The sequence below is a fragment of the Spinacia oleracea genome, chromosome 4 (genome assembly GCF_020520425.1).
Source record: "Spinacia oleracea cultivar Varoflay chromosome 4, BTI_SOV_V1, whole genome shotgun sequence".
NCBI lineage: Eukaryota > Viridiplantae > Streptophyta > Magnoliopsida > Caryophyllales > Amaranthaceae > Spinacia > Spinacia oleracea.
Window position 1 is genome coordinate 3,681,472 of NC_079490.1, and position 16,892 is coordinate 3,698,363.

At 36.6% G+C, this 16,892-nt stretch overlaps 1 protein-coding gene and 1 long non-coding RNA gene across 2 annotated transcripts; one reads left to right on the top strand and one right to left on the bottom strand.

Annotated features, from left to right (window-relative positions):
• Positions 1 to 507: 507 nt before the first annotated feature.
• On the bottom strand, positions 508 to 1,926 carry LOC130459382 (uncharacterized). Its single transcript, XR_008918752.1, has 2 exons — positions 1,777 to 1,926; positions 508 to 747 (listed from the first exon to the last, which is right to left on the bottom strand). It is a non-coding gene; the product is annotated as an uncharacterized lncRNA (long non-coding RNA).
• Positions 1,927 to 7,470: 5,544 nt separating this feature from the next.
• On the top strand, positions 7,471 to 16,693 carry LOC110783383 (endoglucanase 12). The gene is made up of 5 exons (XM_056826723.1): positions 7,471 to 8,633; positions 13,693 to 14,000; positions 14,322 to 14,919; positions 15,503 to 15,675; positions 16,033 to 16,693. The coding sequence occupies exons 1-5, from the start codon at positions 8,186 to 8,188 to the stop codon at positions 16,432 to 16,434; spliced, it is 1,929 nt and encodes a 642-aa protein (XP_056682701.1). The 5' UTR covers positions 7,471 to 8,185; the 3' UTR covers positions 16,435 to 16,693.
• The last annotated feature ends 199 nt before the right edge of the window (positions 16,694 to 16,892 follow it).

A 16,892-nucleotide genomic window follows, 5' to 3' on the forward strand; every position in this document is an offset into this window, starting at 1 on the left:
AGCGAATAAATTAGAAAATAAAGTTATTAATTCGAAAAAGATTTATATTTTCTAATAACGAATTCTAACTCTTGAAACAACTAAAAAAAAATGTACTCATTTTTTTTTTTTTTTTTTTTTTTTTTGTTTTTTTTTTTTTTTTGAATAATAAATAATAAGAGAAATAAAAATGTCGAAAGTATCACTTTAACTTTAATAATAATTTGATTTCGAACTTAAATAAGAATTATTATATACTTTCAAACAGGATAAAAGGAAATCGGCCCCCCAAAAAAAAGTACCAATTTTTTAACACTATAATCCGTAGAAGCTCGATTTTTAAGAAATTTATTTTAAATAACTAGATAGTTAGGCGCCTAAAATTTATTAAAGTAAAACCTTAGCTTCTAGATACCACTTTGTAACACCCCGACAATTCTCTCTTTTCTAAAATAATCTTTTAACATAAAACGTAGAGAATTATCAAGGCATTATCGCCCGTGTGAAAACGTAACGGCTTATTCAGAATTTTGCAGCGGAAAACATAAAACTAACTTTAGGTTTATAAATAATCTATTACAGATTTAGTCCCCAAGAATCATCCAACGAAAATAAGGAAATATAAATAGTACGACAAGTTTAAAGTCCCAATTAACAAACCCAAGTTAACTTAGCAAATCAAAACTAAATACAAGCTCTCTATTCCCGATCCCAATGATGCAACATCTTCAAACCTGCAGATGGACAATGCTTATTGATCCTTAGAGACTGCTCACCAAAGATCGGGTCATCACAGGATCAATAAGGCATAGCCATGATCAACATGCACAAGCAAAAGCACGTAATCAGCAAAGCTGAGTACTACATACTAAAACAATAATAATCCTAACATAATTCTATTAAACGAACAATCCTAACATGATGCTAATGAAACAAAGGTAAGGGTAAACAATACATTAATTTGAATGCCACACTTGACCAGACTAAGCTAGACTGGACTAGACTTTTATAACAATAGTATTATTTTAATTGAAATAGGCAATGGACTGAGCTGTCTACTAGAAACTTCTTCTTCTTCACTAAGGAAGACGAGGTACGGGCGCGACTCCGTAAACCCCAATGACCTGCGATATCGAGGGACTTTTAAATAAAATAGAACCGGTGATCAATCCGGCCCCAGAAAAAGCCATAGGCGACCCATGACCCCAACTCCTGATTGTCCGTCACTTTAGACGTGCACAGTCTAAAGCTATTGCTACTCAGTTTCACTTTACATGACTTAACTTTTAATACTTGGTTATGACTCATCAAACATAAATATTATATTCAACAAGTAAACACAACTTCTTTTATCTTTGAATTAAGCAAGTGATCACAAAGATGTCACACAAGACTTATTCCAATTAATTCAACCTTTCCTTTAATATTGATCAACCCCTCTATATGGGTATAAAGTTTCAACTTACTAAACAAGGTCCTCGGCCCTTATAAAGTAGTGAAAAGCTAAAAGGGAACAATAAACAATCGATCTGAATCAATATATATAATAATCTAATGTTCCCAACCAACATGTTCGTATCAATCATCCATACTAACATGTTACGATTCTCATAATGCAATATAAGTTCAATATGTCCGTCCAACAGTATTAAACATGCAATTTCAACCTAACCAAGTTCGTCAATAATATCAACATAACTAAGTTCAACAACAATCTCAACACAACCAAGTTCACCAACAAGTTCAACATGGTTTCAACAATTAGCACACATTCCAAGCACACAGGTATGTACGTACCTTGTGTAAACAAACTGATAGGCCACTTTAACGAATTCAAAAGTCGCCCACAAAGAATTCTCCGCCTAAAATAATCAAGAAACGTACCCAAATCAATTCCTAATAATTTACAGCAACACTAACGTATTCTAAATACATCCTAAACCTATTTAGAACATTCCCCAATATCGAAACTTAATTAAATAATCTCCAAGCATAATAACTATTAAACTAATGATCCCAAAACGTTCTAAACTCCAATAAAACATCCCTTTTAAAATTTCCAGCAATATAGAATAATTTCAAACGTCCACAAAACATAATCAACGTTCTTAAAATCGTAAAAATAATAGCTTTAATAATATATAGTCATTCTATTATGATTTAATCATTAAAAACCTTAAAAATTCACACTTTAATAATTAAAAACTCTTACTTCAATTCAATTATGTAATCTGAAAATTAAATTATTAATTAAGCATAGTATATAATCTGAAAATCTAACTTAATCATAAAAGCTTATAATTTATATTCAAGAAACATGAATTAAATTATTAAAACTCCATTAAAACCCTAACTTAACGCAATTAACAAATCTGAAAATAATTAAATTAATTTCAACAACATTTAATCTGAAATTTCATAACTTAATTATAAAAATCATAAATTTAATTCAAGAAACATAAATTCAAATTAATTAAATTAATTAAAACATTTAAATAACTTAGGGTTTAAGAAAATAAACCAAATAGGGAGGAGAGAGAGAGCGACCGGTGGTCAGAGGCACGGCGGCGCGGCAGCGACGCTGCAGGTGGGCGGCGCAGCGAACGGAGCAGGGCTGGACGGCGGCTCAATGGTGGTGGCTACGACTGCCTTGAGCTTGCGGCATAGTAAGAACGAAGGGGAGGAGTTCCGGCAAGCGAGAGGGAGAACAAGGAGGAGGACGCGGCGGCGCAACAAGGGGTTGGGCGGCGACGCGGCGGTGGTGCGGCGGCTGGTGGTTGTTGCACGCAAAACAGCAGAAGCAAATAAGGAGAGGAGGAAAACGAGAGAGAAGAAAGAAACAAAGAAGAAGAGGAAGGAGGAGTTACCACGTACGAGGGTCGACGGTGGTCGTCGGTGCAGGTGGTGGTCCGGCAGTCAGAGTGCGGTGCGGCGGCTGACAAGGGAGAGGAGAGGGATTGCTGGTGTTGTGCGTGAGGTTGAAGGAGGATGGAGGGGTTTTGGTTCCACGTGATTTTGAAAAGAGAAAAGGGAGTATTGGTTTGGGTTTTGTTACTTTGGGCTTCACCAATTGGGCTAGAGTTAGGAGTTTAATTTTAGGATTCGAATCCAAAACCGAAATATGATCGTTTTCTAAATTCAATCGATTTTCGTAATTCAAATTCTTTTTAACTTAAAATTCTAAAATTATTCTTTATTGCACAAACCGTTAAAATATTTAGAATATATTTAAATAAAATTAAATATACATTAAATATATAATAAAGTTCTAAAATCGTTAAATATTTAGAACGTACTTAAAATAAAATAAATATACGTTAATTATATATTTATTACTTAAAATTCATAAATTCTATTTAAATATAAATAATGTACGTTAATATATATTAATAAAATTTATAACTTTACGGGGGATTACATGCCCTCTCTTGGGCTAGCTCGGCTTGGGCTTTCTCGTAAGCCGCCTTCATCTCTGCGATCGTCATCTCTCCAGTAGCCATGGTGAAAGGGGTGCTTTTGTGTAAAACCTAGTTAATGTCCCCACAGACGGCGCCAAACTGTTTATGCCAAAATTCGTATGGGGGCGACTTTCGGCTAGGGTCGACACTAACTAAGCAAAGAATCAACGACACAAATAAAGAGACACGACACAGAGGAGTGTTGACGCGGAAAACCCAGGAATAAGGTAAAAAACCGCGGATAGCTATGAGGCTATCAATCCACTAAGTATTCTATATGATTGTTTATGCTTTTCTCTCTAAGAATCGATATCAAAAATCTCAAGTACAATAATGAATACTGAAACAGTTTATAGCTTAAGAGTTTTTTTGCTTGAATCAACGTGCCTTGCTTATCATTATCTTCGTCCTTTTATAGGATATTCTCAACGGTCTAATCGGTTGAGAAAATCCCACAAAGATAGGAGTATATTTGTCACACGTCTCTTCAGCCTTCAACTGCTTCCGCGCTTCTCGCGCGTGTCTTGGACTCGTTCTTGCTAGCTTGACGGCGCTGCCTATCATGGGCTTTAGGTCACTTATCTTCATCAACCCGTTTCTCGAGGACGTGTCTCAGTTTCCTGTACTTTGTCGCCTGTCCTTCGTCGGTTATACCTCGTCGTACGATGCTACGTCGGACGTATCTCCCTGGAGCTGTGTTTACCTGCGACACGACAGGACCTGGCTGACACGACATGATCAAACGTTAGAACGGTTATGTCGTTAGTCCAAAAAGTGGGATAACAGTTTGCCCCCAATTGTGAATTTGCGGAGTCACACAGAGCAAAAGAAACAATTCAAATTAAAAAACTGTCTCCAACTGTCTAGTTCGTGGGATAAAACCGTTCAAAATTCTAGAGTAATAAATACCAATTCTCGACATGCAATAAAGTTCTTCACACCAAGTTTTTCAAAAAATTTCTAGATCCGAAAGCAGGAGAGAGAAGAGGGAGAAAGCGAAGTCGATTTTCGCACTGAGTTTGTTCGATTTCAGGTAAAATTTGCTTTCTTTTTCGATTTCCTTGTAGATTTTTGTAAGTGAGATGGGTAGATCTAAGTCGGTTGTAGCGAGAGGAAAGGGGGAGTCGGGTTCCACTCGGGTTAAGTCCCTTAACCCGATATATTCTACTGTGGTGGATCCGGCGGCTTTTGTTGAACTTGCTGGTTTGCCGCCGTCGGCGGAAGTGAAGATTCCCGGCTCGGATGAGGAAGCCTTTGACTGTCCAGAGGTACTATAAGCCCAGCCCACCATCAAAATGTTATGAATGCGTCATATGCTGGGCTGCAGGTTGGGCCTTAAGGTACTATAAGCCCAGCCCACCATCAAAATGTTGTCCATTATGTTAAGACTTTAAGAGATAGATGTTTGAGTAGTTGGGCAGCTTGAACTAGCGTATTCTTGGGCCTTGAAAGTAAAGAAGTTTTCATTTAGATGGTGGTGGTGTGTACTATTGTGGGTGGTTGGGCAATCCAATAATTCAAATTCATTGCATAGTTTTCACAGAAATTGCATTTTAACTATGTTGGAACATTTATAGAAATTGTGACCCGTAACCCGATTTTATTCGAACCCGAGCAACCCGAAAAGGAATGGGTTAAAATCCGACCGAATCCGTTTTGGACCCGACCGATTGAAAATCATTGTATTTATAGTAATAAATGAGATTATGAGAAAATTTAAGCATAATAGACACGTTGTTTTTACTATTGTTGTGTGTAATATGATTTTAATTTGAATTATACACCATTTTATAGTTGAATTTGACTAAATATAAACTTGTGTATGAAATTTTGTTAATTTGTGCCCATATTTTGTATATTTATCACCTAAGTTAATGAAAATATAATGCGCGTTTGAAAATCTCTTAACCCATTGGGTCGACCCGAACCCGAAAGTGACCGACCCGATTCAACCCGAACCCGACAATAATTTTTTACAACCCGACCCGACCGACCCGCATGACAAGTCTATTCCTACGTCATGAAATCATAGGAAGAAAGTGATATTTCAGTAGGAACACTAACATGTGGCGCTCAATCGGACCAACGTGCATAAGCCTAATTTCACATAATTAACGTGTTATATCATGAAGGGACGTGTCTTGCCATGTCGTATTTTCCATAAAAATGTGGCTCGAGACCACAACCCACGACTTTTTCGTCATGGATCGGGTACTTTTCATGTTCGCCATACATTGTATCGGGCCGACCAAACCCAACCCAGTGTCATATTAACAAACTAGCAAGTGTGAGACGTACGACTTCTACCATATATTAAAATAGTTCATGATCTTTTCGTCTCATAGTATAAACTCATACGGAGTACGAATTACAAGTCTTCTACACCTAATAATAAAATAAGGGCTTATTTGATAAACCATTAGCATTAAATAAAAATTATATTTTGTTAATAAACAAATAAAATATTAGCATGAGCTCAAAAAATACATAGCCTCCTAAGGAAGTTTCCATTTCATTAGCCGTCGTGGTCATGAGTCTTGAGTCGCCGGTATAGAAAGAACGGCCAAATGAAATCCCATTTTGCTGATATGCATCAATAAAATCCAGCCAAACCACAACTGGAAATGTCTATATTTTCTAAATGGGAAATACTCCTTAATTTAGTAGTCATAAATTCAACAAACTATTGTGAGTTTTTTTATGTCAATTACTCTACGACTCTGTTGTGTTTGTCTGGTTTGATCTGGTATGGTCTGTATTTATTCTACGGAGTACTTTGAACGTATCAAATCGGATTTTATTAAATCCAGCTATTATTAATACATGATCATAAATACATTAAAGTTACCGATTTTTAAAAAAATAGAAAACTATTTTCCAATTTGAAGTACATCAAATATGTCACTAGGCTTGATAATCGGGCGGGTCGAGTCAGGGTAGGTGTTGCGGTGCGGATCAAATGATGAATTGATCATTTTTAGCTGCTCGAAGTGTTCGGTTGTTGGTCAATAGTGGCCCAATAGTAAGCATGTCATGAACGAGCAAGGAAAAGGGGAAAAAAGAAGTGAAAGTCAAACCCTTGTACAAGTGAATACGAAGTTGTATGTATAATTATTTAATTTTTAAAACTATTGGCCCAAAACTTCCCAACAAAATTCTTTCTAAGAGCTTTTTTAACTCGATACTCCTTCCATATTTAATTAAAAGATATACTTTGACCGGCACGTAGTTTAGCAGAGTGAGCCGAGTTTATTAAAATAAGATGAACGTAGGGTAGTGGGTGGATCTTTGATTGTACTAAAAGGTTATGTGAGCAATTGTAAGGACCACAAGAAGTAGAGAAATATTAATATAATTGAAAGTGGAGATCGTGACATCCCAAAAAATAAAGTGTATCTTTTAATTAAATACGAACAATTATAGAAAGTGTATATTTTAAAATAAACATGAAGGGAGTACTTTGTAATAAGCTATTGTATATCAATGGACTACCCTGTCGAATAACTTGACTTACACGTCCCCATCAAAAAAAAAAAAAAACTACTTACACGTCACTAGGAAAACTGATTTTGACACACCTATATACGAGTAGCACAATTTAATGTGCTTTTCCTGCCTCATAGTTGACGTTTTAACCTAGCGATTAAGATTGAGGGCCTCAAAAGTATTAAGTCACAAATTTAAGTTCCAATCCCATCTATAATTTGTACTGCTTTTATATTTTATTCGCATTAAAAAAAATTAATACTTGAGCTAAACAAAATGTTGGGAACATAACTAATGAAGAGTATTTGGTTTACTTTACTTTGAACCAAGCAAATTTGACCAAACATTAAAAGTACCCCCATAACTTCATTAATCACAATTAACCATAGTAAACACCCAAATACTTTCCCTCTTATCCTCTCAATTGTCATTTATCTTCCTAGAAAACGCCAAACTCCAAACCATTTCACACCCAAAATTTTAAAAATTAAAAATCAAACAAAAACAAAAAACATAAATTCTCTCTCCACTCCAGTTGTAAACTGGTAACCTCCGCGTTACACCCCAATATAAAAACCCCAAAACCAAAACAACCATTCTATAATTCCTTCTATCCCTCCACCAACATTCCTCTACGTCATTATCCTTCCAGGCCCGGCCCGAACCCAAATACAAAAAACACCCTCTCCTCCCCTGAATCCCGGCTACGTCATTACCTTTCAAACCCGACCCGGGACTCAAAAATATAAAGAAACACCCTCTCCCTCCAAATCCCCTCTACGTCGTTACCCTTTCAGACCCGGCCCGAACTCAAAAACATAAAGAAAGACACCCTTTTCCCCGGAATCCCATCTACATCGTTGCACTGAGCCCGGCCCGAACTCAAAACATAAAGAAAGACACCCTTCTCTCCGGAATCTTGTCTACATCATTAGTTTTCAAGCCCGGCCCGAACTAAAAACCATAAAGTACCCCTTTCCCCCGGAATCCTGTCTAACTCATTACCTGTCAGGCCCGGCCCAAACTATAAAAACATAAAGAAAGACACCCTTTTCCCCGGAATCCTGTCTATATTATTGCTCTGAGCCCGACCCGAACTCAAAAACATAAAGAAAGACACCATTTTCCCCCGGAATCCTGTTTACATCATTACTTTCAGGCCCGGCCCGAACTAAAAACATATAGAAAGACGCCCTCTTCCCCGGAATCCCCTCTACATCATTTCCCTGAGCCCGGCCCGGCCCTAAACTCAAACACAAAAGATGCACAGCTCAAACGTATGGGGAGGATCATACGAAGTAGCAGTACACAGAGACGAACACGAACACAACAACAACAACAACAACAACAACAAAAGCAGAGAAATGGAAGATTGGGATAAATCAAGCTTACTTTACCAAGAACAACTCCATAATCATCACAATCAAAATCACACTCATGAATTAGATCAAGTTCAACAAGGTTGGTTATTAATACCACAAGACAAAACCCGCAAAAACAGGAAGAACAAGTATGTTGATTTTGGGTGCATTATTGTTAGCAAGAAGATACTCAAATGGGCATTTTGGTCTTTTCTAATTGCGTTCATTGTTATTGGGTTGCCGATTATTATTGCTAAGTCTTTGCCTAAGCATAAACATGGACCTCCTCCTGCTGATAATTACACTGTTGCCCTTAATATGGCTCTTCGGTTCTTCAATGCCCAGAAATGTAAGTTCTTTTTTCTTCTCTGTTTTTTTTAAAAAATATTATTTAATTTTAAAATGAAATTATTATTTAATATTTACTTCCTTTTTTGTGTGGGATTATATTTAATGTGAAAATCTTTGTGATTTTTGGTGCTATAAATAAGTTTCCCGTTGATATATTGATTAGGGCCGAATTACGTATGTGTCATATTTATAATGAAGCCCGAGCCCGGCCCAAAACATCGAATTACTTGAAATTTGCTTCCTTTTTTGTGTGGGATTATATTTAATGTGAAATTGTTTGTGATTTTTGGTGCTATAAATAAGTTTCCCGTTGATATTTGCGTATATCCTACATTGATTAGGGCCGAATTACGTATTTGTCATGTTTAGAATGATGCCCGAGCCCGGCCCAAAACATCGGAAGCCGCTTTGTTCTTTTTTATTCTCTGTTTTTCTAAATATAATTTTATTTTAAAATGAAATTATTTAAAATTTACTTCCTTTTTTGTGTGGGATTATATTTAATGTGAAAATCTTTGTGATTTTTGGTGCTATAAATAAGTTTCCCGTTGATATATTGATTAGGGCCGAATTACGTATGCTTCATATTTATAATGAAGCCCGAGCCCGGCCCAAAACATCGAATTACTTGAAATTTGCTTCCTTTTTTGTGTGGGATTATATTTAATGTGAAATTGTTTGTGATTTTTGGTGCTATAAATAAGTTTCCCGTTGATATTTGCGTATATCCTACATTGATTAGGGCCGAATTACGTATTTGTCATGTTTAGAATGATGCCCGAGCCCGGCCCAAAACATCGGAAGCCGCTTTGTTCTTTTTTATTCTCTGTTTTTCTAAATATAATTTTATTTTAAAATGAAATTATTTAAAATTTACTCCCTTTTTTGTGTGGGATTATATTTAATGTGAAAATCTTTGTGATTTTTGGTGCTATAAATAAGTTTCCCGTTGATATGTGCAATTAAGCCAATTATGTATGTGTATTGTATTTCCCATATTGATTAGGGCCAAATTACGTAGGTGTAATGTTTAGATTAAAGCCCGAGCCCGGCCCAAACCTCGAAAATCCGCTTTGGCCCGTTGATATATGCAACTATGAATGTGTATAACTGTATATCCCATATTGATTAGGGCCGAATTACGTATGTGTCATGTTTAAATTAAAGGCCCGAGCCCGGCCCAAAACCTCAAAACCCGTTTTAGCCCGTAAAGTTCGTACCAAATTTATGGTTATCATAATGAGTTTTTGACTTAAAGTCCTTCTCACCCCTATTTTTTATCACCTTTAGTGCGTGTATATCCGATATTGATTAGGAAATTAGTACTAGAACGTAATCATAAGCAATTACATATTAGTAAAATCTTAAAGAAAATGATATTTGAAAAATGTACATTAAAAATAATCCAACAACATAATACAATAACATTTGATTTTTATCTATTATTCCGTAGTAAGAAAGTTTGGTAAAAAATAATGTATGAATAGTGCAATCGTTAAACGGTTACTCCGTACAAATATTCAAGAACGGAGAGAGTAAGATTGAGTTTGGGAACCAAGTAAACTTGGAAGTGTGAGGAAAAGTAAAACTATGAAAATCTGTAGAAAAGCAAATCTGAAGAAATATGTAGAAATCACAAATTTTAATTTGTTTGGCTAATTATTATGGAAAATAAGAAAAATTGAAATATCTCATATATTTCACTTCTTTAATTTTGTTTTCCTCATATTTCCACAGTTTTCCTATCACTTTTGAGGTAAAGTGTGAAAAATAAAACAGGTAAAATATAACTAGTTGATTTCCACAAATTTCCACACATTTCACTTTTCTCACTTTTCTATTTAAATACCAAACAAGCTAAAATTAAGAAATTCTCATATTTTCACAATTTTACACATTTTTCTCATTAAACTAGAGTTTCTAAACACAGGGTAAGTGAATACTACTTAACCCTAAACTATGCATATATTGTAAAAAGGAAAAATATATAATTACAATTATGTGTATATCCTATAATGATTAGGAAATTTTGGTATAAATTGTAGTAAATCACATGATTTTGATTTTTTTTTTTTTTAAAATGTTGTGATTTGTTTGGGATAATCTTGATTCAGTGAATTCGAACGTTATTGACAGCTAAGACTGAACAATGATGCACTTGGCTCTAAGAAAGTTTTTTTCCTGAAACGGTGAATTATTTTCTGAAAAGCAACAGCTAGTCTACAAGAAAAGTCCCATCGAAAATTTGGAAAAGCCTATCTAAAGTCAAAAGTAATTTTTGGAATTTCACCCATTTACTATAGTAAGGTTGAAATGTCCTTACTCTTGCATCATTTCATGTCTTTGGTTAATTATTGAGACTATTGATAGAGATGCATGTGATGCGTGTTTCAAATTTCAAAATACGATATTCACATTGAAAGATTGTGTACGGAGTATGAAATATTAGTAAGGGCATTTTTGATAATATAGGTTTATAATAAAGTTACATTATACTATAGGTGTATCATTCATGTATAGTACATATATATTGGGAAATAATTCATGTGATGCATGTGGTGCGTGTTTCAAATTTCAAAATAAGATATTCATATTGAAAGATTGTGTACGGAGTATGAAATATTAGTAAGGGCATTTTTGATAATTTAGTTTTATAAAAAGTTACATTATACATTTATACTATAGGTGTATCATGTATGGTACATATACAATGGGAAATAATTTTGTTACCACAAAGGATTGGTATAGGAACATTTATTATAAGACGCAATTTTTCGTGTTTTATTTACAAGGTGGTGTGCTAAAATCAATATAAGGTGTCACAAAATCAGTGGAGATGATTTCTTAATAAGATAACCAAAAGACCGTCTAACAGTTTACCACGGAGTACTATGTAACTGTTAGACAACATGTTATGTTACCAATTGATAAATTTTAATGAGCCGAGCCGAGTCGACCTGCACACTCTCCTCCAACGACGAAGGTCTATCGATGTAGGCCCGAGTTAATCCAACATGGACTCGACTTGGCTCGTGAAATTTATCACCAGTCTCCTACATATTCGTCATACTATTAGGTACTCCGTATGGTATATTAATATAACAGTTAAATAAGCGTAAAACGGTCTGATAGAAGGAAGATTAATTGAATAGTTAATTAGAGAAATAAAATACTCCCTCTGTCCCGGAATACTTGACCTGTTTTCCTTATCGGGTCGTCCCTTAATACTTGACCTGTTTCTAAAAATGGAAATATTCTAACAATATTATATTATTTCTCACTCCACCCCTATTAACCCACCTACCCCCTACTTCATACAAAAAATAATTAAAAATTCAACCCCTACTCTCCCCCAACCCCACCTCTTAACCCACCTCCCACTAACTATATTAAAATAATACCCCACTATCAACTACTACCTATTAAATTAAATAAGTCAATTCAAGTCCCTTAAACTCTGTGCCGGTCAAACCGGGTCGAGTATTTCGGGACGGAGGGAGTAGGCGTGTATCCCCTAATTTAAGGTCAATTAAAAATTATGGATTGAATCAATAAACATGCCTTGATATAAGGAGTTCAAAAAACGGGGACTTTTTTTGTGTGTCGTGCAAAAGGATGGCACTTCTTTTTGCTACCTTTTGACATTCGTCTCGTTAGTTGGTTTTTTGGTTGCGTATTTCCATAGGCAACATTCACTTTGAACTCCGTGTGGGGCCCTTACAAAATTGGTTACGTAATATTTCCCCTTTTTTTATTACTACCTTCGTTTCTTAATGTTTATAATTTACGCTTACTGTTTACACGGGCTTCAATGTAATATTTAACCATTTATATATATTCAATTCCGTATATGAAAAAATTACAAAAAAATGATATTATGAAAATACATAACGAGACCATTCCAACAAGATCTTACATAATAACATTTTAATGTATACAACAATGAGAATTTACGGTCAAAGTTTTCATACTTTTGACACATTTTAAGGCGTAAAGAACTTTCAGGAATGGAGGTAGTAGAACTAATAAAGAATTATAGCGTGTAAACGAGATTTGATCATATATTTGACTACCCTTATGATCTTATCTACAAGTCAATGCATTTATAGTATGATGGTAGAATTATTTTTTATTTTTTTGACCAGTAAGATGTGGACCCCTCTCGGATCAACCCGGTCCGAAATAGCAGGATAAACACTTTGAGAATGCGGGGTGGGAAGATTAGGGGATACCCATTTCAAAATGTCTCTAGTGATAATTGAAACCTCAACCTCAAAGTTTAGAATGTTTTCTCCTTTCCACTCGGCAAAAGTTATGTTTGGGTTCAATTGTTTTTTTTAATGAAATTAACTTATTTGAACTTGTTTTTTTTTTCAATCTTATATTTTTAACTTATTTTTTGTTGAATTTTTCTAAACTTATTTTGTCTAAAAAAACTGTGGACTTATTTTTTCTAAATTAAATCGAAGTAAGTTAAAATAAGTTGAAACACTCAGATTCATTCATAGTATAATACTAGAATAGATCACGTTCATTTATAGCTTTGGCCATATTATAATTGGTTATTTTCTAGAGTAGGTGTTATTCTTCTCCTTCCATACGAAGATTTGACTATAAGACAACTGGCTTGGGAATGTTCTATAACTTCATTGTCATTAACTCATGATTAGGTGATTTTTTAAGAATAACAAACATTAAAAAATAATGTTGTCAACCCTTAAAAATTAAATCATTTATAAATTGCCAATAATTATACTCTTTAGTGTATTTAATCAAGTAATCCAAATCCTATAACTTATGTCTAAATGAAATGTTCACAACTCACATAGATGTTGCCTCATACGTGCAAAGTCACCCCTTTATAATTTCTGGATCCGCGACTGTATATGTGCGCTATTTTCTTTTATGAAATTATTTGAACATCTATTTTTTTGACTATAAAAAAATTATAAAATCTTGTGATTCATGCTAGTTTTCTTTTGCTTTACACTATCATTTTACTAAGTTGCCACCCTAACTTTTAAATCCTGACTCCGCCACTGATTTTGATGTTGCAGCGGGGAAATTGCCGAAGCATAACAACGTATCATGGAGAGGAAACTCGGGATTAAAAGACGGATCAAAGTTAACCGATGTAAAAGGAGGATTAGTTGGTGGATATTATGATTCAGGAGAAAACACTAAGTACCATTTTCCTATGGCATTTGCAATGACAATGCTAAGTTGGAGTGTGATTGAATACCCTCACAAGTACGAGGCCATTGGCGAGTATGATCATGTTCGCGAGCTCATCAAATGGGGGACCGATTACTTGCTCAAAACCTTCAATAGTTCGGCCACTCAGATCGACAAAATCCACAGCCAGGTTGGTGAGCGCTTCCGAGTTAATAATTTCGTAAATAAATGATCATTTTATTACAAAAATGCCATTAAATGCGGGCCCGTCCCCCAAGTACAATCATGCTTCATTCATGCCGGCCTCATGTACAGTCAACTTTGCATTTTTCGTAATACATCAACACCTACGTAATATAAAGTCAACGGATAATATTATACAATCAAGAATAAACAAAAATGCATTTTAGTAATACATAGGCAGCCGTAAAATACACTCAATATATTTACAAAATTGCCATTTGATTGAGAAACTTTCTTAATCACTGAGATTAACTCGGAATTTCTCCAGGTTGGTGGTGCACAAAACGGATCCACTATCCCGAGCGACGTCACCTGTTGGGAGAGGCCCGAAGACATGGACTATGAACGCCCCGTGCAAACAAGCTTTGCAGGGGCTGATCTAGGTGGAGAAATGGCCGCGGCCTTTGCTGCAGCCTCCATCGTATTCCGTGACAACCAGCTTTACTCGAAGAAGCTCGTCAGAGGGGCAGAAACCGTGTTCCGGTTTGCTAGGGATACCGGTAAAAGAGCCCCGTATAGCAGAGGAAACCCATGGGCTGCACCGTATTATAACTCAACCGGGTATTACGATGAGTACATGTGGGGTGCTACTTGGTTGTATTATGCAACCGGGAATTCAACCTACGGTTTGCTGGCTACTAATCCCGGGATTCCTAAGAACGCGAAGGCGTTTAGGATGAACACGAACACGAGCTACTTGAGTTGGGATAACAAGTTGCCTGCTGCTATGTTGCTGTTGACGAGGTTTAGGATGTTTCTGAATCCTGGTTACCCGTATGAGCAGACTTTGGCGCAGTACCATAATGTTACGAAGCTTAATATGTGCTCGTATCTTAAGCAATTCCCGGTTTATAACCGGACTCGAGGTATGTTTTACTCGAGGTAGAAAGTGTACACACCTTCTACTTCCTATACTTTCCTGCCTGTTTGCTTTTTTTAGTAAACCCGATCATCTTGAGCCCGACCCGAAAATAGTGAGTTTGGGCAGATATGGTAAGCCCGTTTTCAGTCCCGGTATGGTTTTAAAATTATTGGGCGGGTTTTGGGCAATTCCAAATTGTAATTTTAGTTACAAAATTGGCCCGGTACTGAATGCCCGAAAAGTCTGTTATTATGACCCAAAACAGCAGGTTTTCGGCTGGAAAACGGGCCAAACTGGCCCTTGCCGACATAATGGGCAGATTGTTTTGTCCGTGGGCTGGCCCGAATCGGTCCGTCTAATTTCACTTATAAAATCGTTCCGGTCCAAATACCCAAAAGCCCGCTATTTGGCCCAACAATAGCGGGGTTTGGGCTGAAAAGTGCGAATTTTAGTCTGGCTGAAATAGTGGGCAGAATATTTTGGTCGTGGTGGGCCCGAACCCGGCCCGCATTTGATCGGATCTGCTTTTTAAGTATGTTTTCCCGGTGGATTATTAATGCTGATGTTGGACTGTAATTGATCTGCAGGAGGACTGATAGAGCTGAACAGCGGAGGGCCGAAGCCGTTGCAGTACGTAGTGAATGCTGCATTTTTGGCGAATCTGTTTGCAGATTACATGGAGTCTACTGGGGTGCCTGGATGGTATTGTGGCCCGAATTTTATGCGTCAATCTGATCTTCGTAACTTCGCTCAAACTCAGGTAATTAACATGTTAATAACTCCATTTCTCTTCACCATTTCCTTAGTTCTACATTGAACTTAGGCTTGATCCTCTTGAGCCCGGCCCGAAAATGATGCCTTTGGGCAGATTTTCAGGCCCACTTCCCGGGCCTGCCTGGTTTTTCTCGTGGGTTGTTTTGGATGACCCCAAACTCGAAATTTTGTTATAAAATTGGCCCGGCCAAAAAATCAGTTATGTTGACCCGAAATAGCGGGTTTATGCACAAAACCTTGGCCCGGCTCGAGAAAGTGGGCTGATTTTTTGGTCACGACCAGTCCGGACCCCTCTTTTGATCATGTCTACATTGAACTAACCATTGTTTTCTGGTTGGCACAGGTTGAGTACATTTTGGGCAAGAACCCAATGCACATGAGCTATGTGGTGGGCTTCGGAAACAAGTACCCGAAACACGTGCATCACCGGGCTGCGTCGATACCGCGCAAAAACGGAGGGAAATGTAAAGGGGGTTACAAATGGAGGGACAGCAAAAAGCCCAACCCATACACAATTATTGGGGCAATGGTTGGTGGTCCGGACCGTTTTGACAACTTCAAAGATAACCGCAAACTAGACCGCTACACCGAGCCCACATTGGCTGGAAATGCCGGTCTAGTGGCGGCTCTTATCTCGTTGACGGCAACTCCCGGGGTTTCCGGAGTGGACCGGAACCTTATATTTTCGGGTGTTCCCCCGTTTTATACTCCGGCCCCACCTCCCCCCGCACCGTGGAGGCCCTAAGAGAATCGAAGGAAAAAAACAGAAATGTAAATTTTATTTCCTTTAGATTAATGTCCTCAACCAAACGGCCCCTTAATTCATTTTGAAACTCATTTTTTTGGCAGGGGTTTTAGCCATTTTTGCCTTCTAGAAAGGGGTTTTCCCCTTTGTTTATATACCTAGGGATGATTAATATGTTTGATCCATCATTGTTGAATGTTTTGCACATTGATTTTGTATTATCATCATGATTAATGGTAAATGGATGTAATTTTGGGAAGATGATACACATATAAGCCTTGAACTTGAATCGAGTCCAAAACCACTATCCAAATAGCTTAAAAAACGACAAAGTCAACTGCTCGATTAGTCTCTCGAAATATGTTAGTGAGACGTTTGCATGTAGACTAAAATGAAATATTCCTACATTATTTACTAAGGTATTACAACCCTCACCAACCTAAACGACTACTGTAGTC

Coding starts and splice junctions, on each gene's coding strand:
- LOC110783383 (XM_056826723.1), top strand. CDS start 8,186: ATGCACAGCTCAAACGTATGGGGAGGATCATACGAAGTAGCAGTACAC. Junction 8,634..13,692: donor GTTCTTCAATGCCCAGAAAT/GTAAGTTCTTTT, acceptor TTGATGTTGCAG/CGGGGAAATTGCCGAAGCAT. Junction 14,001..14,321: donor TCGACAAAATCCACAGCCAG/GTTGGTGAGCGC, acceptor GAATTTCTCCAG/GTTGGTGGTGCACAAAACGG.